At 39.9% G+C, this 27072-nt stretch overlaps 1 protein-coding gene across 2 annotated transcripts in view; it reads left to right on the top strand.

Moving 5' to 3' along the window:
- The window catches only part of LOC122654219 (structural maintenance of chromosomes protein 2-1-like), a 53256-nt gene continuing 26184 nt past the window's right edge, over positions 1–27072 (top strand). For both annotated transcript variants that reach the window (XM_043848207.1, XM_043848206.1), the window contains exons 1-19: positions 1–472; positions 684–1364; positions 1573–1716; positions 1830–2120; positions 2211–2396; positions 2503–2667; positions 2750–2809; positions 3356–3418; positions 9440–9531; positions 9846–9942; positions 11873–11989; positions 12131–12349; positions 13012–13152; positions 13261–13428; positions 13519–13703; positions 13866–13959; positions 14053–14141; positions 14434–14659; positions 19439–19513. In XM_043848207.1, coding sequence (XP_043704142.1) covers positions 155–472; positions 684–1364; positions 1573–1716; positions 1830–2120; positions 2211–2396; positions 2503–2667; positions 2750–2809; positions 3356–3418; positions 9440–9531; positions 9846–9942; positions 11873–11989; positions 12131–12349; positions 13012–13152; positions 13261–13428; positions 13519–13703; positions 13866–13959; positions 14053–14141; positions 14434–14659; positions 19439–19513 — 3411 coding nt within the window. In that variant the 5' untranslated portion in view covers positions 1–154. The remainder of the gene's footprint in view (positions 473–683; positions 1365–1572; positions 1717–1829; positions 2121–2210; positions 2397–2502; positions 2668–2749; positions 2810–3355; positions 3419–9439; positions 9532–9845; positions 9943–11872; positions 11990–12130; positions 12350–13011; positions 13153–13260; positions 13429–13518; positions 13704–13865; positions 13960–14052; positions 14142–14433; positions 14660–19438; positions 19514–27072) is intronic.

Genomic DNA, 27072 nt, shown 5'->3' with positions numbered 1-27072 from the left:
AATTTCTTGTTTCTTTTTCCCCACCTTCTACTGGCTACAGGGTTTCAGTCTCTGAATCCTATTCGATAACCTTCCTGTTTGGGTTTCGCATCCTTAAACTACCCCACTGTCACTACTTACTTCTGTGGTTTTTGTGCTCTGGAAAAAAGAAGACATGTACATCAAAGAGGTTTGCTTGGAGGGATTCAAGTCATACGCCACGAGGACAGTAGTTCCAGGTTTTGATCCCTACTTCAATGCCATCACTGGACTCAACGGTTCGGGAAAGTCGAACATTCTTGATTCCATATGCTTTGTCTTGGGAATCACAAATCTGCAGCAGGTCCGGGCTTCGAATCTTCAGGAGCTTGTCTACAAGCAGGGTCAGGCTGGAATTACCAAAGCCACCGTCTCAATTGTGTTCGACAATTCTGATCGAAGTCGAAGTCCTCTTGGATATGAAGATTGCCAAGAGATCACAGTCACGCGACAGGTAATGCGGGTTCTTCTGTTTTTCCCTTGTCATATTTTGCACATTTGTCCGTTCCTTGTTGACAATCCGGGGGGAAAAAAATAAAGCAAACCCTTGCATATAAAGCATTAGAATGCTAGTGTTAAAACCTTCAAGCTGGTAAATTTGGCTGTTACGAGAACCATAATTTGAACATTATTGTGTGAAGAACATGTTTTTGAACATTGTGTAGATTGTAGTGGGTGGAAGGAACAAGTACCTCATCAACGGACACCTTGCTCAGCCATCTCGGGTCCAAAATCTATTCCATTCAGTGCAGCTGAATGTTAATAATCCACACTTCCTCATAATGCAAGGGCGCATTACCAAAGTTTTGAACATGAAACCCCCAGAGATCTTATCTATGCTTGAAGAGGCTGCCGGGACGAGGATGTATGAGACAAAGAAGGAGGCTGCTCTGAAGACACTTGAGAAGAAGCAAAGCAAGGTTGATGAGATTGATAAGCTTCTTGACCAGGAAATACTTCCTGCTTTGGAGAAACTGAGGAAAGAAAGGATGCAGTATATGCAGTGGGCTAATGGGAATGCAGAATTAGATCGACTTAGAAGGTTCTGCATTGCATATGAATTTATTCAGGCTGAGAAGATAAGAGATAGTGCAGTCAATGGAGTGGAACAGATGAAAGCCAGTATTGCTGAGATTGATGACCATGCAGAACACATGCAGCTGGAGATAAAAGAAATGGAGACAAAAATATCACATTTGACTGCTGAAAAAGAAGCAGCAATGGGTGGAGAAGTAAAAACATTATCGGATAAGGTAGATGCCCTTTCTCATGTTCTTGTGAAGGAAACATCTGTTCTGCACAACCAAGAGGAATCTCTCAGGGCTGAGAGAAATAATGCTGAACAGGTAATTTTAATTTGTCATTGGGCACCGGATGGGTTTTTTCTTCTCTTCCCAAACCTCATCGCCTTGTCACTACATTGGTAATGGATTCACTGGTTGCTCTTCTTATGTTGAGTCTGTATCCCCTTATATCAGTATATCCTATTAATCTTCTACGTTCACATTTTTTTAATTTGGAGAAGTCAGTGATGCTGTCTTGCTGTTGTGCCAGATTGCTAAAAGTATTGAAGACCTTAAAAAATCTGTTGAAGAGAGGGAATCAGCTGTAAAACAAGCTGAAGATGGAGCAGCAGATCTGAAAAAGAGAGTTGAGGATCTTTCTAAGAAATTGGAAAAGTATGAAGGAGATTATCAGGTACTATTGATTATATCTTTGTCTTGTCTATGGTCTCCATGGACCATATTGGGACTTGCTTATATATTATTGTGACTGCATTCTTATAGAGATCGTGCCATTACTGCTCATAGGGTATCCTTGCTGGTAAAAGCTGTGGGAGTGATGAGATATGCCTTGAGGATCAATTAGGTGATGCCAAAACTGCAGTTGGAGGTGCTGAAACAGAACTTAAACAGCTGAAAACAAAAATAAGCCATTGTGAGAAAGAGCTAAAGGAGAAAAAGCAGCAGTTGATGTCAAAACGTGAAGAAGCTGTTGCCACAGAAAATGAGCTTAATGTTAGAAAGAAAGATGTTGAAAATGTTAGAATGGCACTGGAATCTGTTAATTATAAAGAGGGCGAGATGGAAGACTTACAAAAGGTTTGTGCCATTCCTCGGAAATATTCTGTTTCTAAATTTTGGACTTTGTATCCCTATCTTTTGGATGTAATTGTTTGAAATATGCTGTAGGATCGATTGGCTGAGTTAGAGATGGTGCAAAAGTTGAGGGATGAAGCTCGAATTCTTTCAGCACAACTGGCAAATGTTGATTTCACGTACCGTGATCCTGAGAAAAATTTTGACCGGTCAAAGGTGAAGGGTGTTGTTGCTAAGCTCATAAAAGTGAAGGATAGCTCTACAATGACTGCATTGGAGGTCGGCATTTATAATGTCATATGATTTGTTAAGTTTCTCAAGGACATAGTACTGTTTCATTTCATATTAAAGGCCTGTGAAGACTGTTAACTTGAATTATTAACAGGTTGCTGCTGGTGGCAAGTTATTTAATGTTGTTGTAGACACAGAAAATACAGGAAAGCAACTGCTCCAAAATGGTCGCCTTCAAAGAAGAGTAACGATTATACCTTTGAACAAAATCCAAGGCCACCCTGTTCCCCCAAGGGTTCTGCATGCTGCTGCTAGATTGGTTAGTTATTGAATTTGAATTCCGTAGTACGCTTTACATTCTTTCAATATGTCTATTGCTCTAATAGATTTGCTGTTTTCAGGTTGGTGATGAAAATGCTGAGCTGGCTCTTTCATTGGTTGGATATGATAAAGACGTGAAGGTAAGCTGCATTGACCCTTTTAAAGCGTGCTCCTTTCTGTATCTTGTTGTGCATACCGCTTGGTTTCTAATAAACTATGATGTGGATCATAGTTGTCACGGTGTCTAGGCGACCTAAGGCTCTGGAGAGGGGTCAAAATCAAGTGACACCAACAAGGCGATCAAGGCGCCTGGACGCCTAGGCGGTGCCTAGGCAACACCTTGACATCTATGATGTGGATGAGCCATGTTATTGGCCACCCCAGAATTATTAGTGTGGTGTTTGTTATGGGCAAAGGTTTCCTTAGCAATCCATTAAGAAACTTGAAATGTGAGTAGGGAACCTATGGTTTTGGGTTCCATTTGATCTGCCAGTTGGCAGATTTTTTGGGCTGTTTAGGTAAGACTTCTTAAGTGGACCTTGGATGAAACCTTATTATTATTGGTTATTCTTTGTTGAAGGATAGCTTGGACTATTGCATTTTGCCGGAATGAATTACTGGGATAAAAATGTGAAGTTGTGCTTATGTTTATTGCATATCTCTCTAAGAGTTGATGAATACTGCAGGCTGCAATGTTGTTTGTTTTCGGTTCAACTTTCGTCTGCAGAAGTCTTGATGCTGCGAAAGAGGCAAGTTTGGTTTTGGAAATACTTCATCGTTACATTGAGTTTTTAATGTATTTGGACAGTTTTCTATTCGTTTGAATAGTTTTTATAATTGTTGTATAGATGATTAGTGAGGAACTACGGACTGCTTCATTTGCAGCAATTTTTTTTGGCAATGCAACTTGCTATAGCAAAAATTGTGTAATAATAATTACTGCAATACAGAAAGGGCCATTCACCTTGAACAGTAAAAGTTAAAATTTTGCAGAAAATAGTAGCAATATGTAGGTGCACTCTTCTATTTTTTTTTTTTTAGTTTTCACTTGGATTGTGGTATTTGGTTGCCTTTCCCCTGATGGAGATTTTGTGCATCTCTGTTGAAGCATTATGTAGGCTGTCTAACTTAAGTCTTGGTCCTTAATAGGTTTTAAACTGCTGACCCCCTCAATGAGATGTAATCCTGGTCATTATGAAGTTTAAGTTGAACATTGCTAGTTTACTCACACTTCATAAGCTCTGTCAAACTAATTATCACATAAAAAACTTATAATATCCTTTAGATCATGAATCCAACCTTCTAATAACTATTTTTATCATCCAATGTTTGGGATGGTCCTGCGTCAAAATTGTTAGATTACTTCTATTAAGCAAAATTGCATATTTAAACATGGGGAATGCTAGCATCCTTCATTTTAATCTATCATTGTTTTCTATGTTTTTTGACAGCAAACCTGGAATGTCCTTAAATTTCACCGTATTTAGATTTGGGTAGCTTGTTTTATTGAAGACTGATCATAAGTCATGAGAGCATGTTATTGTCCAAGCTTTCTCTCTCAAAAACAAGATCTGTGCATGAAAACAGTGGAACTTTCAAACAAGTATTGAGTCCCTCTTCAGGAAAAGGGGAAATAAAGCAGCACCTCTGTTTGTAAGAAAGAAGAACAACCTTGTACTTAATTCATTAAATTGTAAATCAGTTTCAATTTAACCACTTCTCCAATTTCTTTCATTGCCACAGAACCACTTGTAGTTTGGTTAGAAACTATATATCTAATTCAGATTTTTTTAATGTACTTCAAGGCAGAATTGAAGTTTTGTTGTGTTTCTTTGAAATATGCATAAACCCGGCAAAGATAACCTTTCGACCTTGTTATGTGCCTAATGGGACCCACTCTAGCGTATGGGCGCTAGATTGGGCCAGCCTAGTATGGGATAGGTTAAAGGGCTTGATTTAACACGTTCCATCAACTTTAGAGCTTTTGGCGTATCGGTCAAGTACCTTACATTTGGTATCAGAGCCGGGCACCACGTCACGGTTTCGAATCACAGAGAGGGCTACCTAGGAAAGGGCTATCTAGAGTAGAGTGAAAGCCGTCAAGAAAGGGCTAGGGCAGAGTGGAGCCGCTTGGAAAGGGCTACCAACCGCCAGAGTGAAAGTTGCCTAGAGTGAGAGCCGCTGAGGTCGACGACTGCGGAAGTGTGGTGGTCTGTTATGTGCCTAATGGGGCCCACTCTAGTGTATGGGCGCTAGATTGGGCCAGCCTAGTATGAGATAGGTTACAGGGCTGATTTAACGCATTCCGTCAGGTTTGGAGCTTTTGGCATATCGGTTAAGTACCTAACTGACCTTTTGTCAAAAGCTTCATTGTTCGAATACCTGGGTTTATTGTTGTGAAAACAATTCCATTGGTAAAACTCAAACTTGGCACATTATTTGACTTAAAACCCCACCAGATATACTGCGATATTGATAGTAAACAATTGCTATTAGTCCCTGATTTTAGGGGGATGAGGGGGGGGGACCTTTTCAATAGAATCAAAATACTAGATCTGTAGAGAAATCCTAGTAGATGTAACTATAGAAACATATCTCAGTTTCGCCTAGGGGTGAAACAGGGCCAGGTTGGACCGGGTTTTTTAAACCCTAGCCCAACCCCGAGTCCTCTTAGTACAAACCAAGCCTAACCTGGTCCTAGGTAGAGCTAAGATATCTCAGCAGGCTCAACCCTGCCGGGCTCAGTCCAGCCCAGCTCGGCCCTGATTGACCTTGATCGGGCCGGGCTGGGTTGGGTTGGCCCTGATTGACCCTAATTTTTTATAGGGCCTTGTTGACTAGCCCTGCTTCATGTGATTGGGTATTGGTTTGTTTCATACTCAATTGACTATTAGACTTTTCTTGGGGTTAAAAAACTTAGCCCAATCTTAAAATTGTAAATATTTGCGTTCAATAGATAATTATCCTTAGTTTTTGGTAAACCAATAGATAATTAGATACTAAACACAAATTATAAAATGTAAACAAGAAATTGTAAAGCATAACCTAACACAGGGCCGGGGCCGGGCTGGCCTTAGCCTGAGGCCTCAACCTTGGCCCAACCCGACCCTGACCTAGGGCCTGAAAATTTAAACCATAACCTGCCCTCAGGGTTAAAAATCCAGCCCAGGCCCTGTTCGGGCTCAAGGTGGGCCAGAGTGGGCTCGGGTTGACAGGGCCAAACTTACACCCCTAAGTTGGCTAGGTACTTGAAAAAATGCATGGTTTCGATTGGTTTCGACCGAGATGTTGGTAATTTCGCAAGTTTCGACACTTATGCCCATCGAAACTTGGGGAAATCTGGCTCAAAACCGGTACAAACACTTATTTATGCCTAATATTATTTAAGTAATATTATTCATAAATAAGTAAATACCCCCTATTTTAATCTAATAAAAGTAGTTAAAAAAAATATTCCTAAAGGATAAAAAGTGAACCCCCACTTCAAGGACAAAAACTAGATTTTCGGCGGTAGGTGCAATTTTCAATTTTCTAATCCTAGGGTTTTTCTCAAATCTATAAATTCCATAAATCTTAAGATGGTAATGTGCGATAAAATATTCATTTGTTTTGATATCTAAAAAATTATTTTCAATCAGAGCCACTTTGACGGCATTCAAGCACACCATATTTTTTTTTTTGGATGAATGAAAATTTAAATTACGAAGAAAAAAGGGGGGGGGAATATACAAGCCCGAGGGCCAACAAGCCGAAGCTAAAGATTAGCTAGGGCGAAGAATGGTGGTAGGGAGACCCCAGGAGACAACAATCAGCTTGTTCCTTGGAGTATCCAAGACACTACTCAGGGTGAGGGAATAAGCTTTAGATGAAACACCAAAGAAGATGGCCTTCCAAATCTTGTCAAAAGAGCGGGAGTTGGACGTCCATCTTCTAAGGTTACGTTCCATCCAAATGTGGGAAATAGTAGCACAAAAGGCAAGCTTGCCAATCCTGTCACAGATCGAATTACCCCCAAAAGTCATATCAATCCAGACCCATTCACGGGGAAGAGTGAGGGGCGTTCTCCTAGCGGGCCAGCAGTGACGAAGGACCCGGTTCCAAATGGAGGCAGCAAAGGGGCAAGAGAAGAACAGATGGTCTGTATCTTCGTGCCCATTCCAACAAAGGCAGCAGCTGGTGGAGACTTGCATGTGGCGATGGATGAGAAAAGCTTGGGTGGGGAGGCAGTTAGCTAAGGCACGCCAAGCGGTGAAGCTCTGCAGAGGAATGTGCCCTTTAAACCAAACCACTTTGTGCCAAGGACATGGGGTCCCTCTTTGTCTAACCAAGTCCCAAGCCGAGCGGGAGATGAAAGTACTTGAGGTGGAGGGGAGCCACACGATGGTATCACCTCTTCCTCGGTGACCAGGGGGGATAGGGGGGAGGGAGCTCCACAGATCAGCGAGGGGCTGGGGGGAAGGGGGCGGGGACCATGAACATATTAACTTTGACTGGAAGATGTTTTGAAGGAGTTATGTTCCGGTCAAAGTTAATATGGTTTGCGCGAATGCTGTCAAAATGGCTCTGATTGAAAATAATTTTCTAGATATAAAAACAAATGAATATTCTATCGCACTTTTGTTTTTTAGCAATGTTTTACCATATTAAGATTTATGGAATTTATAGATTTGAGAAGAACCCCAACATCAGAAAGTTGAAAATTGCACCTACCGCCGAAAATCTAGTTTTTGTTCTTGAACTGGGGTTGATTTTTTAACTAATTTTATTGGATTCAAATAGGGGGTATTTGCTTATTTATGAAAAATTTCTTAAGTAAATGAAAATGATATTTCATTTACTTAAGATATTAGGCATAACTAAGTGTTTGTCCTGGTTTCTAGCCAATGTCCAAGAACAATATGCACCATCAAACTTGGATAAAAAACACTAGTACCATTTTGAGTGTTTTTTGTGGGAAAATAGTTCATGCATTGTGTTTAGAATGTCAAAAATAGGCTGTATACAAAATATCAGATATAAAAAATCATTTCTGGGCCTCGAAAGTCAAAACCACCAACTCAAGTTGGCTGGGAAAAAATCACTAGTTTCGACCATATCTCGGTTTCTGGCTGGTCGAAACCCAAGTTTTAGAACCTTGGATGTAAACTAACTTCCTGATTGCTGTAAAGAGGAGGCAACGTTGTAGGCATGGTGTGGGTAGCTATGTAGGACTGTAGGTATTAGGTAGAGATTTAGGGAATGAACCTTAACTTGTCGTTTGTCTTTTTGTAGTCCATATATTAATGTAGTCCTAGATAGGTAGGAGACCTACTAGGAGCCAAACAGAAGCATCAAATAACAAAAGGGGTTGCTGGTTCGATTGGACAGCACTAGGATTAGGTCAATTCCTAGCGGTAGGGTAGGATAATGGGAATATAGTTTATAGGATTAAACTAGGCAGGTTTTGGGGAGATTAGAAGGCTAGGTTTGGTTAGGTTTAGATGAGAATTCAAAATCCAGAAATTAGGGTTAGGGTTTTGGGTTTTGGGTTTTAGTATTTAGGTTGAAATTAGGGTTTAGGATTGGATTTTTGGAGAGAGCTTTGGGTCAAGTATAGGGGACAGTAGGAGGGAGGTTCGACCAGGTTTTGGGCTGATTCTGATGGTTGAATTGGACTTTGCAGAATTTAGGGTTTTTTGGATTTTAAGGGAGATGGCAGAATTTAGGGTTTTGATGGATGGAAGGGACTCAAAGCTGGATCGAGTGGAAGGATTGGTTCAGTGGATCTGTGGTTAAAATTTGAAAGAAAACTGTTGAGGGAATTGGGCAGAATAGGGTTAAGGATGATTAGGGTTTATGGGATTCAAACCAAAATTAAAGGGGGATTAATAGGGGGAAGGATTAGAGGATTAGAAGAAGAATTTAGGTGTCAAACTTACTGGAGATTCCACTGGCAGCAGGCTTCGACTGGATGAAGGATAGAACCACCTTCAGATGAGGACCCTCCTGGTCGTCACGGTGCAAGGAGTCAATTGGATTCCACCAATCCCTTCTTCCTTGATAGAACCACAAGGCAATACTCCAAAGGAGCAGCAACAGCAGCAATTGGCAGCCAACAAATCTAGTTTTTTTGTTCAAATATTCTGTGGGGGAGCCTTCCACGATTTGTTTTATTTATAATAGAAGGCCTAAGCCAAATCTCACTACAACTTAACCTCTTACCACATAAATCGTGGAAGGGTGGGACTAAATAAAAACAACTTAAAACTTTTAAAAGAAAAAGACTCAACTACCCCTACTAACTTAAAATAAAAGAATCTAACTTAAAACAACTGATTTAAAAGAAGATTCCCTACTAGCCAATAGGATTTAAGAACCTATTAGCCAATAGGAGCACTTCACTTTAATTAGACCAATTGAACCCATTGGATGCAATCAATTTAAACCGGTTCAATTTAAAAAACAGAAAATAAACTAAGTATGGAAAATGTAAGCAAAATAAACCTAACCTATGGCTCCCTAATTAAATCCTAAGTTCAGGACTTCTTCTTCTTCTTCTTCCTACTTGGTGCTGCATCATATATATATCATAATTACTGAATCTCATGCATATATGTAATATAAAAAAGACAAATGATGAGGCTAATAAATTTAGACACCGAGGATATCTGTCCATTTGGTACTCTTTATCTTGCTTTTTTATCAATGGCAATGCTGCTAACTAATTCATAAAAATTGTATATCTAGGTGTCTTGGTGATAATATGGATAGATTGGTTGCTTGTTTTATAGGTTGCTTTTAATAGGGAAACCTGCACCCCAAGTGTAACTCTTGAAGGTGATATTTTTCAGCCAAGTGGTCTTTTGACTGGTGGTAGTCGCAAGTAAGTCCTCAACCTACTGCTCCTCATCTGCCTCATTTATGCAATGCTCATCCATGTTTTTTCTCAATGGTAGTGTACATATTGCATATGATTGTCATTTAATTTTACATGGATGAAGTAGATGAAATGATCTTGTTAATCCACCTGTATATGCTGTTAGTTCTCTTTATGCCCATTACTGTAGTCTTTCCTAAATGTCTGATTTTGGTAAAACCAATGCCAGCCTTGGGATAAAAGATGGTTTCTATTGTTTTCGTCTGCTTCTTACTATCTTATTTAATTTAATTTCTTAAATTATCAACTTATGCTTGTAGAGGTGGAGGTGAATTGTTGAGGCAACTACATACACTGGCAGAGGCTGAAGCAAAGCTTTCCGTTCATCAGAACAGATTAACAGAAATTGAAGCCAAGGTCACCTTTTATTGGTTTCCTCTGTTGTTACACATACATTTATATGTACAGACATAGAAACACATTATGTTTATTTGTGTCTTCCAAATATTTGCAAATTTAGTGTTACTGCTGGTGATCCTACCTATCCAGTGTAAATGAATTGTATATGAATGTCCACAATATAGTTGTATTGGTTTCCTCAATTTTTTTCTTCTAATTTTTATTCTTTGGTTGTATTGCAAAAGTCTTTTTCTCTTTTAATAGTGATGCTTTATCTGAATTTCCTTTGGAAGTGCTTTTATACTGATATCTTGTGGTTTAGCTGGTTCTGAACTTTTTGCTGCTTTATTTTACTAATCAGAAATATTTCAACCAATTCATACTCACTTAAACCTTCTGAGGTTTTGGAATCTGGAGGCTGGACTATTCAGATCAATGGTCAGACCTTTTTGGCCTAAAGCCATGATAATTTTCCTGTGATTGAAACTTCAAACTAACACGTGCATACTACTTAAGCTTTAGTTGCAATTGCAATCCTCGTTTTGTAGACTTTCTTCTTCTCCTTTTCTTTTATATTAGTGGCAACAGAAATTTGGTTAGTACATAAGAAGTATGGAAATCCAGTGGCATAGACCAATAATCCCAAACGGTAAGATATGCAAGAAACTTACACCCCACAGATCACCCCACACTATCCCAGCAAAGGGAGGGAACTCCCAGACGCCCATCCATTTCTATCCACTCCTTCCTAGGCCAATTGATCAGCCATGTCTTTAACTGATTAGGTTTCTAGTTGAATGGGCAGTTTATCTGAGAAGCCAGGTATTTGATATGTCTCGAGACATTGGCAAACATTCAGCAGCCTTCTTTGTTCATCTTAACCCAAGCAATCGCAGTAGCTGAATGACCTTTCATAACCATGTTGAGGAAATGTTCTCCCAATACAAGCACTAAACCCATCCACTGTGATAACAGTTCACATCGTGCGAATGTGTGCAGAATTTAGTTTATTAAAGTGTATATCACCTGCGGTCAAGGTTTAAAGTATCGTTTCGTTTCTGCCTATCTGGTCGTATTGGCCAATATGTATTGGTAACGGAAGGCAACAATACGATAAGGTTGATATGAGATTTAAAAAATATATATATATTGACCTTGTATTGATCATATCAGGTCATATCGGCCCGATTCGGTTGAGACATGATTGATACTATCGATATCATTGATATGGCACTGCAAAACTGAAACCATAAACAGAGGCGGAAGAGTAAGAAGAAGAAGTAGGAGGAAAGGAGGAAGAAAAGAGGAGAAGATAAAGGAGAAGGCGGAGCAGCAGCCACCGCCGGTTTCAACCGAATTTTGTGGTTCCGCAAAATATTTCGATTTCGAGCTTGGTTGAAACTAGGCTCAAAACCTAAACCTTGAACCTCGGTGTCAAGTTGGTGGAGCTATTAGATTATTCCAGATGAGTCCTTGTGTTATGAAAAATTACTCTTCTATAGTATATTTCCACTTCTCATCTTGTTTTTGCCTAAACAATTATACTTTCTGATCCTCTGCTCACATGCAAAGTTTCCGCTGAAATGGAGTTGGCCAAAGTAGCAAAATAAAGCATTGAAATAATCTAGGATTACCAAGAGGGTGACACCAATACTTGGACTACTGAGAGAGTGCATTCTAATACATGGGAGGGTACATGGTTGAGTTTGAGCCTGAACTTTGACATGTAGCCAATCCAGACCATTCCCTATTCAGCTTAGAATTGCCACTTCATCCTTCCATGTGGCAATTGGCATAATGAGAGGTGCCGTGCATATATTCCATGTGGATGGGCTGTCCAGCCTACAATTTGCATTCCCTCCCTTTCTTTTGCATTTCATTGCTACAATTCAAAATGCCTGATTTCCTTGAGTAGGAGGTATTCATCCTTCCTCTCTTAGTTTTGCAGATTGCACAGCTCCTGCCTCTTCAAAGGAAGTTCATGGATCTTAAATCGCAGTTGGAGCTGAAGTTATATGACCTTTCGCTGTTCCAGAGTAGAGTTGAGCAGAATGAGCATCATAAGGTTGTGCTGGTTTCCTCTCTCTCTCTCTCTATCTATCTATCTATATATATATGATTCTGACAGTTTTTTTCAGCTTAAAATTCGTTTGAATTTCTTAATTTTGTGGCTACTTTCGATTGAAATAATTTTTGTTTGATGTAGCTTGCTGAGCTAGTTAAAAAGATCGAGCATGAGCTTGAAGAAGCACATCTGGAAAAAAAAGAAAAACAAGTTTTGTATGAAAACTGTGTATCTACTGTAAGATTGCTTGAGAGCACGATCAGAGAGAACTCTAGCAAGCGGGATAGCTTGCTCAAAGATTTAGAGGAAAAGATCAAGGCAATAAAGGCCGAGATGCAGTCAGCTTCAAAAGACCTCAAGGTATGTGTTTGAAAATGCTGGAGTTTGTGTGTTGTCTGTGAAAAGATTTCCTTTTCTTCGGCTTCTTCAACTCACTTATCATGCCACACCCATTTTCCTAATCAAGTGACTAATATTGTCATAACCAAATCATCTCATGCTTACTAACAATCAAGGTCCATCATGCCATTAGGCATAAGTTAATAGGCTTAAAAGTTGGAGACTCGTAAATAACCAAGTCTTTTTGGTAGGTATCATTCTCGTGAGTCAAACAGCAAAGAAGTTTTTAGCTTAAAGTGTCCATGTAAATGCCATGTTCTACAATCGGAAACCTTATCAAAGGTTACATGATTTCTGTCGAACAAAAAATGGAAATGGTTGATAAGCTGAACCCATCTTGACATGGCTTAAATTTCAGCAATCTAGTGGACATAAAGAATTGTTTTGACTTCGAATTCTAATTCATGTTTCTAATCTGTGCTTTAGTGAAGCTTCTTATCTATGTTTTCAATTGTCAATGGAGATTTGTTTTTTTTTTTTTGGTGACTTGTCCTGCAACAACTGTGAATCATATTTCTTTTCCTGTAGAAGATGACATTGTTTAGTAGTCAAAAGTATTTGAATGTCAGTAGTAATTTTCCTACAACCTTCTGGCCTCTGAGCTGTTATCACGTTATCTGTAGGGACATAAAAATGAAAGAGAAAGGCTTATTATGGAAAAAGAGGCTGTCATGAAGGAGCATGTCTCCATGGAGAATCAATTGGTTCAGTTGCAGCAGCAGGTCAATAGTCTTGAGTCAGAAGTGGAGAACCATAGAGGAAGGGTATAAGTTTATATTAGTAAAAGGGTTCTGGTCTATGCCACAGAAATTTTATTAAAAGTCATATCAACAGTCTTTAAAGATAAGCACTTTCTCCACTTTCTCATGCAGGTTGCATCAATAAAGTCTGACCATGATCAAGTTCAATCTGAGCTGAGTTCTGTCCGCTCAAAGTTGAAAGAATGTGATTCTCAAATTAGTCACATTGCCAAAGAACAGGCGAAGCTTCAACACAAACTTAGTGATGAAAAACTGGAGAGGAAGAAGATGGAGAATGAAGTACATGCATCCATTAATAACTTGGCCCACTGAATTATGGATGATTACTTTTTGTCCCTAGATACTGAACTTTCTCATTTTCTATTCTAGGTGAAGCGTATGGAAATGGAGCAGAAAGATTGTTCTCTGAAGGTAGATAGACTACTTGAGAAGCACAGCTGGATTTTAGCGGAAAAACAACTTTTTGGAAAAAGTGGCACCGATTACGATTTCTCTGCTCGTGACCCTCGTAAAGCAAGGGAGGAACTGGAAAAGCTGCAAGCTGAGCAATCAGGGTGAGTGATTTGGTTTGTTTTGCCACTCTATAATGCTTAATTTTTTTACTAGCATTTCAGTACTTTCTTGCTCTATTAATAGTAATGTTTAGAATAAAAGGAATTCCTTCTGAGCCTCTGAGGCTGAATCAAGATAAACTAATCTTATATTTGCGCATGAAGTCTCGAGAAGAGAGTCAACAAGAAAGTTATGGCAATGTTTGAAAAAGCAGAAGATGACTACAATGAATTGATAAGCAAGAAAAACATCATTGAAGTGAGTTGCCATGTTTCTCAACCTGTTGAATAGCTTTATGTATAATTTGCCATAGCCTTTCTTGTTTATTTATGTTAAGTTTTCTTTGCGTAGAATGACAAGTCTAAAATCAAGATGGTGATTGAAGAGCTGGATGAGAAAAAGAAGGAAACCTTAAAAGTCACATGGGTTAAAGTTAACACGTGAGTTTCTAAATCTGAGGCTCTGAGCTACCTTATGTTGATGGTTATTGATACATGGTCTGTAACCCAACCTAAGTAACAAGGACATTGGTACAATTATCAGTATCCAACAGCATCTGTTGTGAAAAGTAAATAGAGGCTTATCTGTTGGTCTTAGTTTCCAAGACAAAGTTCAAGAAAATGAGTATTATTTCCCTCTAAAATTCTCTCTCTCCTCCCTCTGTTTGAAATTTTTTCATTTCTGCTAGACATGATTGCACTTACTGCTCAGACATTGAATTTTTTTACTCAGTGACTTTGGATCCATCTTTTCTACCTTATTACCGGGCACAATGGCAAAGCTGGAGCCTCCTGAAGGATGTAGTTTCTTAGATGGTCTGGAGGTTCGTGTTGCTTTTGGAAGTGTGTGGAAGCAGTCCTTGTCAGAGCTTAGTGGAGGGCAACGGTCACTTCTGGCACTTTCTCTCATTTTGGCACTGCTTCTCTTCAAACCAGCACCTCTTTACATACTTGATGAGGTAGTAACAGATCCTAATTCCTGAATCATAAGTTGTTGGATTGTTTTATATCTGTTTTGTCTTGTTTTTTTTTTCTCCGGAAAATTTTAAAATTTATTGAATATCTTTAACATCTTATGTATTGTGAATTTATGTTAAATTAGAATATCCTTATGCAATCATGTAAGAGGATTGTGCTGTTTTTGATTGTCAGAAGCTACTGGGTTCATATATGGAACAGGGGCCTGACCTCAATCATCTCATATGTCAAGAATGACAAATGCTACAGATACAAATATCTTATCGAATATATATATAGCGAAGAAAAAGAAAAGCTATAGAGGCAAAATGGTACTAAAGTAATGAAACTATTGGCCAATCAGAGCCTCCAACTAAAAGGTATTCCCTGCTGAAGATAGCAAATTGGCTGTCCAAATACTGTTTAACTACCTCCAAGGGCCCTTTGAATTAGAGCTCACCCTGACAACCACTTAATCACCAGCGCGGTGTGGCCCTCCACATCCTAGTTTGATCATCCGTGAGATGAGGAAATTTCCAATGCTGTAGTAACTGCCTTTAGTTTCACTGTATTACTATAACATTCTTTCGCTCCATATTTTGAATGTAATGCGTCTTTCAATGGTTTTTCATTGCTTTCTATTATTTACAAAGGTCCTTAGAGAGATTTTTTCTAGATCTGTGTTTGTGTTAACAAAACATTAACACAGTATAGGAAATCAAGGAAAGAACCAATAGTGGCGTAAAAGGAATTTTCAGTTTTTGTTCTAGGAGTATCTGCTCAATATCTTGTACTGGTACTGTATTGCATTGGTACAGCTATGGTAAGCATGTAGAATTATCTAGTTATCCAAATCGGGAGGAAGCATTTTGAATCTAGTTATCCAAATTGTGAGCTCGCAGATCTAAAACCTCAGAAGCAAAAGACTAGACAGTGGGACAGTTGAAGATTGGCATATGGCTTGACTGCTAAAAAGTGGAAATGTTGTGAATGGGCACTTCTTGGCTCCTGCTTCTGTAAATGTTGATTTGACCTTTCTGAGTCCTGATAGAGCAATGCAATATCAGAAATTGTTTGACGACCTTAAAAAATAAGATTAACTATAAATAAATAAATAAAAACTATGGGAAGCACTTTTCCTTTTATAGATGTTCAATAGTAACTGTTACCTGCTGTTTCTTGTTTGCATAAGCAGTGAGTTAAGGGCTGTTCTTGTAGTTGGTAAAATTTTTATTTTATTTGAAATTCAAATTGCATGGATGAGCTTGTTCCTTTTGATGTCCTTGTTGTTGTGGGGTTTTGGTGGTCAGTGACCGTCAGGCTATGGCCTGTCATACCATGTGAACATGGGATCCCCCGTCAAACTGTTATAAATTGGGGTGGGGGTTGGGAGCAAGTAAATTTTCTCTCAATAATGTTTGGATGGTTAGGTCACAATTGTCCTAAGATTTTCATTTTTACTTGTTATTACCAACATTCTGCTCCCTTTTTCTTTTCATTTGATGTCTGTTGTATGTAGATCATCCATAGTCTTTATTTTTCAGTCCTGTTTCGGAAGTGGAAAAAGGTTTTAGTATATGGATTAGGAACTATATTCCTCTTTGGCCCTAATGACTGGTGATCAGAAGTCCAACCTATTAGATATTTAGTATGGGAAGGAACTTATTAATGCTCCTGATGCAGGTCCAAGCATGAGAAAGAAGAAGAAGCCTTGACTTGGCTGTTTTGTTGGAGCCTTTCTTTTTTCTATACTTAGTTTTTTTTTTAGCTCTTAAATTGAACCGGTCCAACCACTGGTCCAATTTAAGTGACTCTTTCTTATTGGTTGTTTTTGTTTTATTTCTATTGGCTCTTAGAGCATCTTGTATTTCTTTTTAAAACTTTGTTTTTAGTCTCCCCTCCACGATTTTAAGAGGGTTGAGTTATATTGTGACTAGGACTATAACTAGGACTCAGATCTGGGATTCCTAATCCAGATCTGAATATCTGTAAGGCCCTTTGGCCCCTTTTATTACTATAAATACACCTATCGTGGGCAGGCTCCCCCACTAATTTTCTGCATAAAAAAATTCCTGCTTTCAAAGCTGTGACTGCTGCCATCGTGCTTCTGCCTCTGCTCCTCTGTGAGCTTTGCATCCTTGTGGAACTCAAGGTGGTGAAGGGTAGGTGGACTCCTGCGACTCCTTGCATTGTGAAGATCGGGAGGTTCTATCAAGTCTTCAAGTTGCTGCCTTTATTTCTGCATTACAGTAAGTTAAACCTGTCCTACTTTAGTTTTCCTTTGTTTAATCTTAATCTACAGCCCATTCTCCTATCAACCCTAGTTCCCCATTAAACCCTAAAGCTTCTTAAGTCTGCCCAGACCTAACCAGCCAGCCAAACCACACCAAACTCCAACCGAACCACCTTCCCCACACCTGTGACACTCGGCCAGAAGCCCTTGACCTGATTCCCCCTAGAAACCCTAAATCCCTTCATCCCCTCTTTTCCCAAAACCCAAAACCCTAGCACTAGAATTTCAGACTTTAAATTTCTTGTTTAAACCTAATTAAAACCTACACCAATAGACTCCTAAAAACCTGCACATCATTACCCAATAAAACCCTAGTTCGAAACCCTAATCCTAACCCTAATTCTGCCCTAGCTAACCTAATCAGTCCCAATCGGCCAGCTTGTTAGGTAACCCTATCCCTTGGCTCCTAGTGGGACTTGTCCTACCTAGGACTACATTAGCTCCTTTTGGTTCATAGGAAAGTAGTTCTAAGAAGGAAAATTAATGAATGAAAAGATTTTCTAATTGGTACCTAAGTAAGTGAGAGTCTATATTAATTGTCCATACCTTTGCTGCTACTTCTATTGCCTTAGCATAGATATTTCTTATGTTTTTAAAGAAAATTTACGTCATGCATCTTAGTGTTCTGTCTGCTTGAAGTGTTCCCCCCCCCCCCCTCAAAAACATGTTGATAACAACTGGATAATCCTATCACATCTTTGAATAATAAAAGTTTTGCTAGGTTGCTAAATTCTAATTAACCTAGGCAACTAATGCTTAAAATTCTGTATATCAATTTCTCTAAAATTAGGAGCTTATGCGTTATGATTACTAATTGTTAACAGAATCTTCATCCTTCTAGAAGCCATAAGCTATGTCCAGCTGTTACTAACAACTAATTTTCTGGGGAAACACTTGTTATAAAGCAATAAACCAGATTGTGGTGATGGTTTAGTTTCTGAGAGCCTTATTCCTCCTTTTTCTAATTGATTTTCTCAGAAAGCAAACATTCCTAATCCCCGGATTACTGGAAACAAGGTGGATTAGTTTCTAAAACCCTTTTGTGAAGAGATAGGTGGAGTAACTTATATTTTTAGTTAGTAACTTATATTTTTAGTTATCTGGGCTCCTTCATAAATAAAGAAGGTGATATAGAGGATGATTTTCATAGAGAATTAAAATAGGATCGATGAAGTGGAGAGGTGTGTCCAGAGTGTTGCGTGATCGACGTATTCCTTTAAAACTTAAAGGAAAATTTTATAGGACAGTCATACGATCGACTATGATGTATGGTACGGAATGTTGGGCAGTTAAGAAGCATCATATAGATAAATTCAGTGTAGCGGTGATGAGGAGGTTGAGATGGATGAGTGGCAAAGCTAGGAAGTATAAAACAAGGAATGATCATATTAGAGCTGATTTGGGAGTAGCTCCGATACATGGTAAGCTACGAGAAAGTCGTTTGAGGTGGCATGGTCATGTTCAACGCAGGCCTTTGGATGCTCCAGTATGGAAGAGTGATTTGGTTAAGATTGAAGGAACTAAAAAGGCTAGAGGCAGGCCTAAAATGACCCTAGAAGTGGTGAGGAAAGACATGCATAGCTTAGGCCTTTTATCAAGTATGACCTCGAATAGAGCTGATTGGAGGGCAAGGAGCCACGTAGCCGACCCCATTTAAGTTTGGATAAGGCTGAGTTGTTGTTGTTTAATGTAAGAAAAATGATATATCTCCAGGCACAGACAAACACACATACGCACACAAGCGAAAATGTATACACATACATAAATGAGCCTTATTTGATACCAAATTGTGATCACATGGTTCTGAAAACTGTACATCAAATAAGCAAACATATTGTGAGTAGATTGGATGTGCTTATCCCTCCTTAAAGTTATTAGAAATTAGAACTGTTGAGCAGTTTTGTTATCTCATTCTTCATGTTTCACGGTAAAATTTAGTGAAAGTTTGTTTCAACTTAGAGATTTTGATTCATCATTTCTGATATGTTTTGTAGAATGTTATATGCATCTGATGATGGGTGTTGAGACAACAGGAAAATAAAATAAAGTGTAGCCAAGATGAGGATGTTGAGATGGATGAGTGGTAAAACAAGGATAAAGAAGAATGGACACATTCGGGTTAATTGGGGCATGACTCTGATGGGTGATACATTGATTTATAATCTTAGCATTTACGATGGTGGTCCTTGGATGCACTGGTTAGGAGTTGTATAGGGCATATTAGAGGGGTTAAAAGCACAAGGTTGAGGCCGAAATTGACATGAGAGTAGTATTTAGAATGCATGGATGGCTTTGGGTTAACAACTGACTTTCGAATAGAGTTGACTGGTGAAAAGGAATCATATAGCTAACCTCATTTAGTTTGGATAAGTTTGGTTGAGTTGAGTCCTATTTGCCTATTGTATTTCCTTTCTCATCGTATTATCTCTATGGTGGGTGTGTAAAATGCCATCATTTGTACTTACCTGTTTCTCTTGATTATTCCCAGGTTGATGCAGCTCTTGATTTGAGTCACACACAGAACATTGGAAGGATGATCAAGGCTCACTTCCCACATTCTCAGGTTTGGATTTTTTTTTGGGGGGGGGGGGGGTTGGTCTTGTTTGATTTATCAAGGCTGGATGTCTTCCTTTTCCTTCTAATTTATCTTACGTGGCAAGCCTTACAAGCAAATAAACTTTCAAAAATTAAAACAGTATGCTCAACTTATATTGAGTTATTTAAGACTCCGTTTATGTTGACATAAAATGGACGGAAAAAAAAAGGATGTAAATTTCTTTTACTAAAAATATTGTTTTATTGGAAGTAAATATAAGGAATGCATAGAATGTTATATATTTTGGGAAAGGGTGCAAAGTTCAAACCCTAGTGTTGATGGGTCCGGCTAGGTCAAAATTTTGCACCATCAAATGTCCATTAACAAATAACAATAGAATATGAGGCAGCCGGCGGGGTACAGAGAAGGTTCCATTGCTATGACCGATTCTCCCTCTTCTAGGGAGAATTGCCCGCCTGACCCTGCTGTCACTGGGGCCGTTGGTTCTAATGGGAGTGGTTTTGCCGCATCTTTTGCAATCGTAGTCTCTAAAACTCTTTCGATTCAACCTGCTTCTGTAGCTGTCAAAAAACCTGCAATTCATCTCGGGACACCGGCAATTTTTTTTTACCATTGAAGAGATTGAGAGATCAGTGATCCCGTTTCAACACTCACTTATAGCCAAGTTTTCTTATGGCCGACCATCGATTTTTGATGTTAAAAACTTTCTCCAAAAGACCTTCCTCCTTGAAGCAGATGTTGCAATTTCAATTCTTGATCAGCGTCACATCCTTTTTAGGTTCATGGCTTGGTCGGATTTTGTTAGGATTTGGTTGAAAGAACAAGTTTTCATCAAGGGTTATTTGTTCAGATTCTTCAAGTGGTCCAGGAACTTTAAACCAGGGGTGGAATCTCCAATCGTCCCTGTCTGGGTTTCATTCCCTAGCCTTCCGGTGAATCTTTATCAGGGGCATTTCTTCCTCTCTGTTGCAGGAGCTGTGGGGAAAGTAGTGAAGGTCGATGGGGCTATTGCTGGTTGTTCTTGCACTGTTGCAGCAAGGGCATGTGTAGAACTCGATTTACGTGAAGAACACCCCAATCACATTTGGATTGGGTGTGGATCTGGGGGCTTTATCCTAAAAGTTGTGTATGAGAGAAAACCTTTGTTTTGCACGGGTTGCATGAAAATAGGGCATGGCCACGACATCTGCAGGAAGAAGAAACAGGTTTCGGAAGATTTGTGTTTTACACGGAAAAGGGATGAGACTATCAGTGCTTTGGGTGGGAGTGATGGTCTGCCTAATCCAGGGGTTGCAGTCGTTAATGGTGCAGAAGTTAATGGTGTGGTTGATTTGGGAGGTACAGCCGTTAATGGTGTGACCAATAATGGTGCTTCGGCCGCAAACAGAGCAATTGCCATTAATGATGTGAATCCTTTAAGGTTGGTCGATAATGGTGAAAACCAGAGTTTAATAGAAGATATTAAAGGTGTACAGGTGGATCTGGCGACACAGACTATTACGGAGAAGGGTGAGGTTAGCCTAATTTCTTCACAGGCAATCGCATGCAGGGATGCTTTGCATCGATGCTCTCTCTGCCAGAAGGTGGGTCACTCAGTGGATTCCTGCAGGGAGAAAAAAGAAGCAGCAGTGCAACACCAGAAAGAATTGTCGGAGGGGGGCATTCCTGGTGCCTTGTATGTCGATTTAGGTGGGGCTGCCGGCATTTAGGCTCCTGTACCAAGAGATGACTCTGGTCTAAAGGGGTCTCAATCTAGGGGAGAGAATCTCGCAGTTGAAGCCGAGATTCCCTCTTTGGTAACGGCTCACCCATATCTGGACCTTTCCTTGCGTGGAGAGAATCAAGGAGCTGAGAGAAATCTTATTTCCTCTCAGACAGTGGGGAAAGATTTAAGTTTAAATAAATCCTATTTTGTAGGAGAGGGTAGTGCGGCTGGGGTGGTTTCTTTGACTCAACCTACTTTGGAGGATAGGGGTGTTATGGAATCAAATAATGAGCACTCTTTATTGGCAAGTGGAGTTTGCCTGGGAACTAATGGACTGGATTTGGAAGATAATGAGGTGGCGTCGGATTCGGGTTCGGTTCGGATTCGGATGTTGGTTCAAAATTCAGCCGCCAGGTTGATGTCCAAGCGTGGGAGGGACATGGTACTGTTGAGACGGGGCATCAAGGTAAATCTTTGGTGCTGAACCAAAGAGAGGGAGGGAGTTCGAATGTGCATAATTCCCACTTACAAGATGGGGCTATCGTTTTAAATATGCCTAATGAGGTGGAATCAGTTCAAAGATCGGATTCTCGTGCGTCGGGTTATGACCCATCTGATCAAGAGGAGGTGCAAGGCGGGTGGACTAAGGTGTTGGGTCGAAAAAATCGCGATGGACGTAGGAATGCTCGTCGAGGTGGTCACGTGGGTTCCCATATGGCAACTCCAGTTATTGGCAGAACTCGAAGTCAATGGAATGCAATTCTTAGTGTTAAGGCTGTGGACGCGGCGGTAGGAAAATATTAGGTTGAAAAGGAGTTAGGAGTGGGGTTGCAAAAATTTCCATCTCCCTTTTCGCCAGAGGAAGAGGCTCTTTTGGCCCGTGTGGCTCTTGTTTGGCCTGGTGTATATGCTGAGATCCCCCGACAGTCGAATAGGATAAGGACCCCCTCGGTGCGGCTTACAGATCTCCCGTAGCCTTTTTTTTATTTCTCTTAAGTGAGCGAGTGGCTTGTTGCCCTCGCCAATATGTTTTAGGACCGAGTCCCCTTTTAAAAAGAGAGAGAGAGAGAGAGAGAGAGAGAGAGAGAGAGAGAGAGAGAGAGAGAGAGAGATCAGAAAGAGACTGTTTGAGAGTGAAGAGAGTGTGTGAGAGTGAGAGAAGGGAGAGAGAGAGATGTAGTCTCTAAGGTCGTATGTATTAGTACTTTCCAATTAAATAATAATAATATTAAAAAAAAAATATAAGGAATGCATAGTTCTCCAGTGGGTGACAGTTAGGCCAAAACAGTGCAAAATACGTTATGGGAAGTAAAAAATATAATTCTTTCTTTTACTTTTAGGCATTTTATGTTAAACAAGTGGAGCATCTATATAAATTGTTGGTGAATGGAAGAAATTAAATACGCTGATAACTTTTCTTTCATGTGGTTGAGCTAATAGTCTAAGTTGATTATCTTGGTTTCAAAAATCTGAATCGGAAATGGTTGAATCGGCCATGACCGATCTCGAATCCGGCCAATTCTTGGATAAAAAACCTAGAATTGCTGAGTTTTCAGATCTGAGTGCCAATTCTAGGGTTTTGGGAACAACTCCAGCCAATTCTAATCCGGACCGATTTGGTCCCCGATTCCGTGTTTTTCATCGTTTTGGGATATCTTTATATTTAGTCAACTGGAGCAGGTTTTTGTCTTTGAACTGTATTGAATTAGAAATTAGAATTGTTCCTACTTAGATGGCGTGAATTTGGTATACGTTGTTTGATATGCTCGGTTCAGAAAAGTAGAACGGTTTTTCATGTCCTAAATTATTCAGAAATATTATATTAAATTGATATAAATGTAGATGCTGAAATAGTTTCTCTATGTTTTCAGAGGGAAAAAATGATTATGTTTCTATTATTCGTTTGTGTAGGTTCCTATTCAAGATTTATGGAACTCACTTGGTTTATGTCCATGAGAAACTACATGTGTGATGTATAAGTAACAGCTGGAAACAAAAGATAAGAAAAAAATTGTCTAAATTAAATTGTAACAATCAGTTGTTTTGGTCTTGTCTCATTCTTTTTGGGTAGATAATAATTTCATTACCAAAGAAGAGGAGAAAAGAGACTATACAGCAAAACCAACCCAGGCTATACAAAGGGGGGAGGAGGCTTGGGCTTGCAAAATAGAAGGGGAAAGGCCCCAAGAATTTACAATAAACCTGTTTCTGGTGGAATCAGAACATCGACCTGGGGACCCAGAAATCTTTTTTTGTTTTTTTGGATGAATAAAAATTCATTATCAAAGGAAAGAAAGTGAGGGGGGGGGGAGGGAGAAACGGACAAACAACAAACCAATTACAAGACCCCAACAAACCATAAAAGACAAGCATGGTCCTAATTACACTTGGCAAATAAACCCAACAACAATGAAGGCCCTCAAGCATAATAAAGGGGGGACCCTAATGAATGCAAGATAGCCCACCTTATCCCAACAAGATGTCTTGGCAAAGGGGGTGGTCACAGATATCCATTCTTAGAGGCAAAATCTTCTCATTATTGGGGAGGGAATAGTCCGAGAGGGCCCACTTCTTGGGATAGAGAGGGAAACTTATGGCACGACGGTGGTAGACACGAAGGGCCGTTGGGGGACAAAAGAGACCTGCCCAAAAGGATGGTGGGCTGCGGTTAGGGATCGAGGGTCTTGGGGTTGGGATGGGTTTAGAATGATGTTAGCTGAGGCAGAGGGATAGGTCTGAGCGTGAGTGAGACATGGGCTTCTGGGTATAACTTGGGATTAGGAGTGGGCCGATGTGTGTGGGGGAACCCCGAGGCCCATAAGTAATTAGGGATTCGGCCGAAGAATGGGAATTTAAAGGAGGGTTGTGGGAAGGTGTCAAAGAAGAGGACCTAGGGCTATTGAAGATACGTGTGGAGCGAGGCTGAGAATGGTAGTGGGCCCACCACTGAAGATAATAAAGGGAAGGGCACATGTTTGGAGTTGGCAGAAGAGATACTTAGTGTTGGGTAACCTAGAGGGGGGTGAATAGGTTACCACTAGTGGATTTTGCCTCTTTTTCGATTGGTTGCACACTTATATTAAATATAAAAAGCAGAAGTAAATGAGGCACAAGATTTATAGTGGTTCGGCTAACTTAGCCTACATCCACTCCTCTCAACCTTGAGAGAATTCCACTAGTATTTCCCTTTCAATACAATAGGTGGGGAAATGACACCTTTACAACTCTTTTTAACGAGGATAAGAGGATCCTTACAATCTTAGTTCCAGGACAGAGTATCCTTTCAATCTCTTAAGGATGAGAGGGTCCTTGTACTAATCTAAGTCTGATCTAGATTAATACAACAATGCTTTATCAAATCAAAAGCATAAACAAGTAAATACAATAGAAGTTTGGTATAAATACCTATCGAAGAGTAGTGACACTTTTACCCTTTGGTGATGGTGCTCGATGATATGAATGAGAGTGATGCACCTTGAGTCTCCTAGATGACTCTCCTTGATGGCATGAGTTGGAGAGAGTGGAGAGTTAAGAGCTTGGTAATATCTCTTTGAAGAGCTTAAATTGAATAATTTAGCTCAATGACAAATTCTCACTTTTGTACTTTCTCAAATGTACTATGCGCTTTTTCTATCAAAAGATGTATTTTGTTCCTTGTTTGGATGTGTTTTATAAAGCCAAAAGTTGGAGTTTGTTTGTTCTCCAACGGATATAAAACTGTCATATTTTTAGGCGCCGGTCGACCTATAAAGTTGTCGGTCGACCATCAAAAACTAGCCGTTGAAAACTAGCCGTTAAGCCCAAGTTTGGGGCTGTAGGTCGATTGTCGGTCGACTATGGATTGACCTACAAGTGTCGGTCGACCGATAGATCTGTCGGTTGCAACCGGCGGCTCTCTGAAACAGTGCTGTATTTTTATATCTGTAGGTCGTCGGCAGTTTTTAGGAGGTCGACCGACGCACGCTTTATCCTAATTTTTGATTGTCATCGAGGGGATTTTTGGTCCAGACTTGCTTGGGGACTTCATAGGTTTTGTCTAACACTTTAATGGCCATATTTCTTGAGTCTAGGGCATGGGAATGAGTTCCTCCTAGGGTCTCTTACATGTGAATGCAATGTGTGTGTAATGTGATATGTACATGTAATGAAATGTGTTCTAATGCACTTGAATCTTCTTGGAGAGTCTTTGTCTTGTTAATTCTTGGCTTCCTTTAGAAGATGTTTCTCAATCTTCAAATTTCTTCTTTTCCTTAACTCTTACATTGTGAGCTCCGTTGATCAAGTCTTTCCTGGATGCTTGATGCTCCCAACGTCGACTATGAAGTTTGCTTAAAGATTGGAATATTAGTATTAATCTTAATGTTTGTTATCATCAAAATTAGTTTATGGAGGAATGTGTTTTCCAACACTTAGTCCTGTAAATAGGGGGGAAGGCAGGTAAGGCAGCAGAGGGACTGAGGAGCTGGAAGAGGAAAGCAAAGTAAGCTGAGGATGCGAAGTAGCAGATTGGAGGCAGAGGGGCAGAGGATTTCAGGAACATCATCATCAGAAGAGGGGACAATAGGGAGGCCAGAGGACAACATAGGTTGGAGGGTTTCATTAGTCTGGAGGACTGAGAAGGGGTTGTGACCAGCAGATAAAAGCGGCAAAGAGGAATCCTCGCCAACTAGAGAAGGGAAGGAAGGGGCTCTGTAATGATTGCGGGGGGGAAGGGGGAAGTACGCTGACAACTTTTCCGGCGCCCTCTGCTAGGAGCCTGGCTGAGAGGAGGGGGAGTGATGTAGATTTATCACCAAACTGGGCTTCTTTTATTAGGAATAAGTCGAGGGTTGGGTTACATACATGTTGGGCTTTTGATCCCATGAGTTTCTAATGTAATATGCCATTTTTCTGGGCCTAAAATAGGGGTACATAGGTTGCATACGGGATTAGCCCAATACTTAGTTTTTATTTTGTGTTTTTAATTGAACCAGTTTAAATTGGTTGCATCCAATTGGTTCAATTGGTCTAATTTAAGTGAAGTGATCCTATTGGCTAAGAGGTTCTTATATCCTATTGGCTACTAGGGAATCTTCTTTATTTTAAGTAGTTTAAGTTGTTTTAAGTCATTAGGACTCTATTTTGAGTCTATTTGTGTTTCCTAGTCAGTTTAAGTTGCCTAATAGGTTAGGGATAAGGTTAGGCAATTTCTTTTTAGTGTCTAAGTCTAATTTTGAGTCTTTTATATAAGGTTCTTAAGGGGCCCTGTATTGAACACGAATTTGATTAATAAAAATTAGCTTTATGCTTGCTGCCATTGCTGCTGCTTCTGTCTTCAGAGACTGTCTTGTGTGTCATATCAAGACCCCTTGTGAGTCATATCAAGGGTTAGGGCTGGTGGACTCTAGCGACTCCTTGCATCTTGTAGATCGGGAGGCCCTTCTTCTAGTTCTTAAAAGCTGCTGCCATTGAAGACCTGCACAAGTAAGAAATTCTGCAACTATTCTTCTTCCTTCTAGAAGGTCACATACAAGGTGATTTTCGTGAGAATTTTACCCAGCCTAATCTAACTATTAGAACTTGCTAAAAATTTGATCGAGTCTTCCTCAAACTCTAAGAGAGATTCAATTCAAATTTCAGCACCATCCACCCAGCCGATTGTCTGAAATTACAGTTTTACCCCCTTCTCCTACTTCTACTAGGAAACCTCCATAACTTCAAATCTGTCCATCAGTTTCAAACCCAACTTCCAGCATACAACCCCCACACCTCTCCCTACACTCGGCCTTAAACCTAGCCCTTAGTCTCCTCTACAACCCCCCATTCCTCCACTCCATTAAGCCTAAAACCCTAAATCCAATTCTGCCCCAAATTGCAGAAT

This window comes from Telopea speciosissima, chromosome 3 (genome assembly GCF_018873765.1).
Source record: "Telopea speciosissima isolate NSW1024214 ecotype Mountain lineage chromosome 3, Tspe_v1, whole genome shotgun sequence".
NCBI lineage: Eukaryota > Viridiplantae > Streptophyta > Magnoliopsida > Proteales > Proteaceae > Telopea > Telopea speciosissima.
The sequence above is the reverse complement of the archived record's forward strand: the minus strand, read 5'-3'. Positions and strand labels throughout refer to the sequence as shown.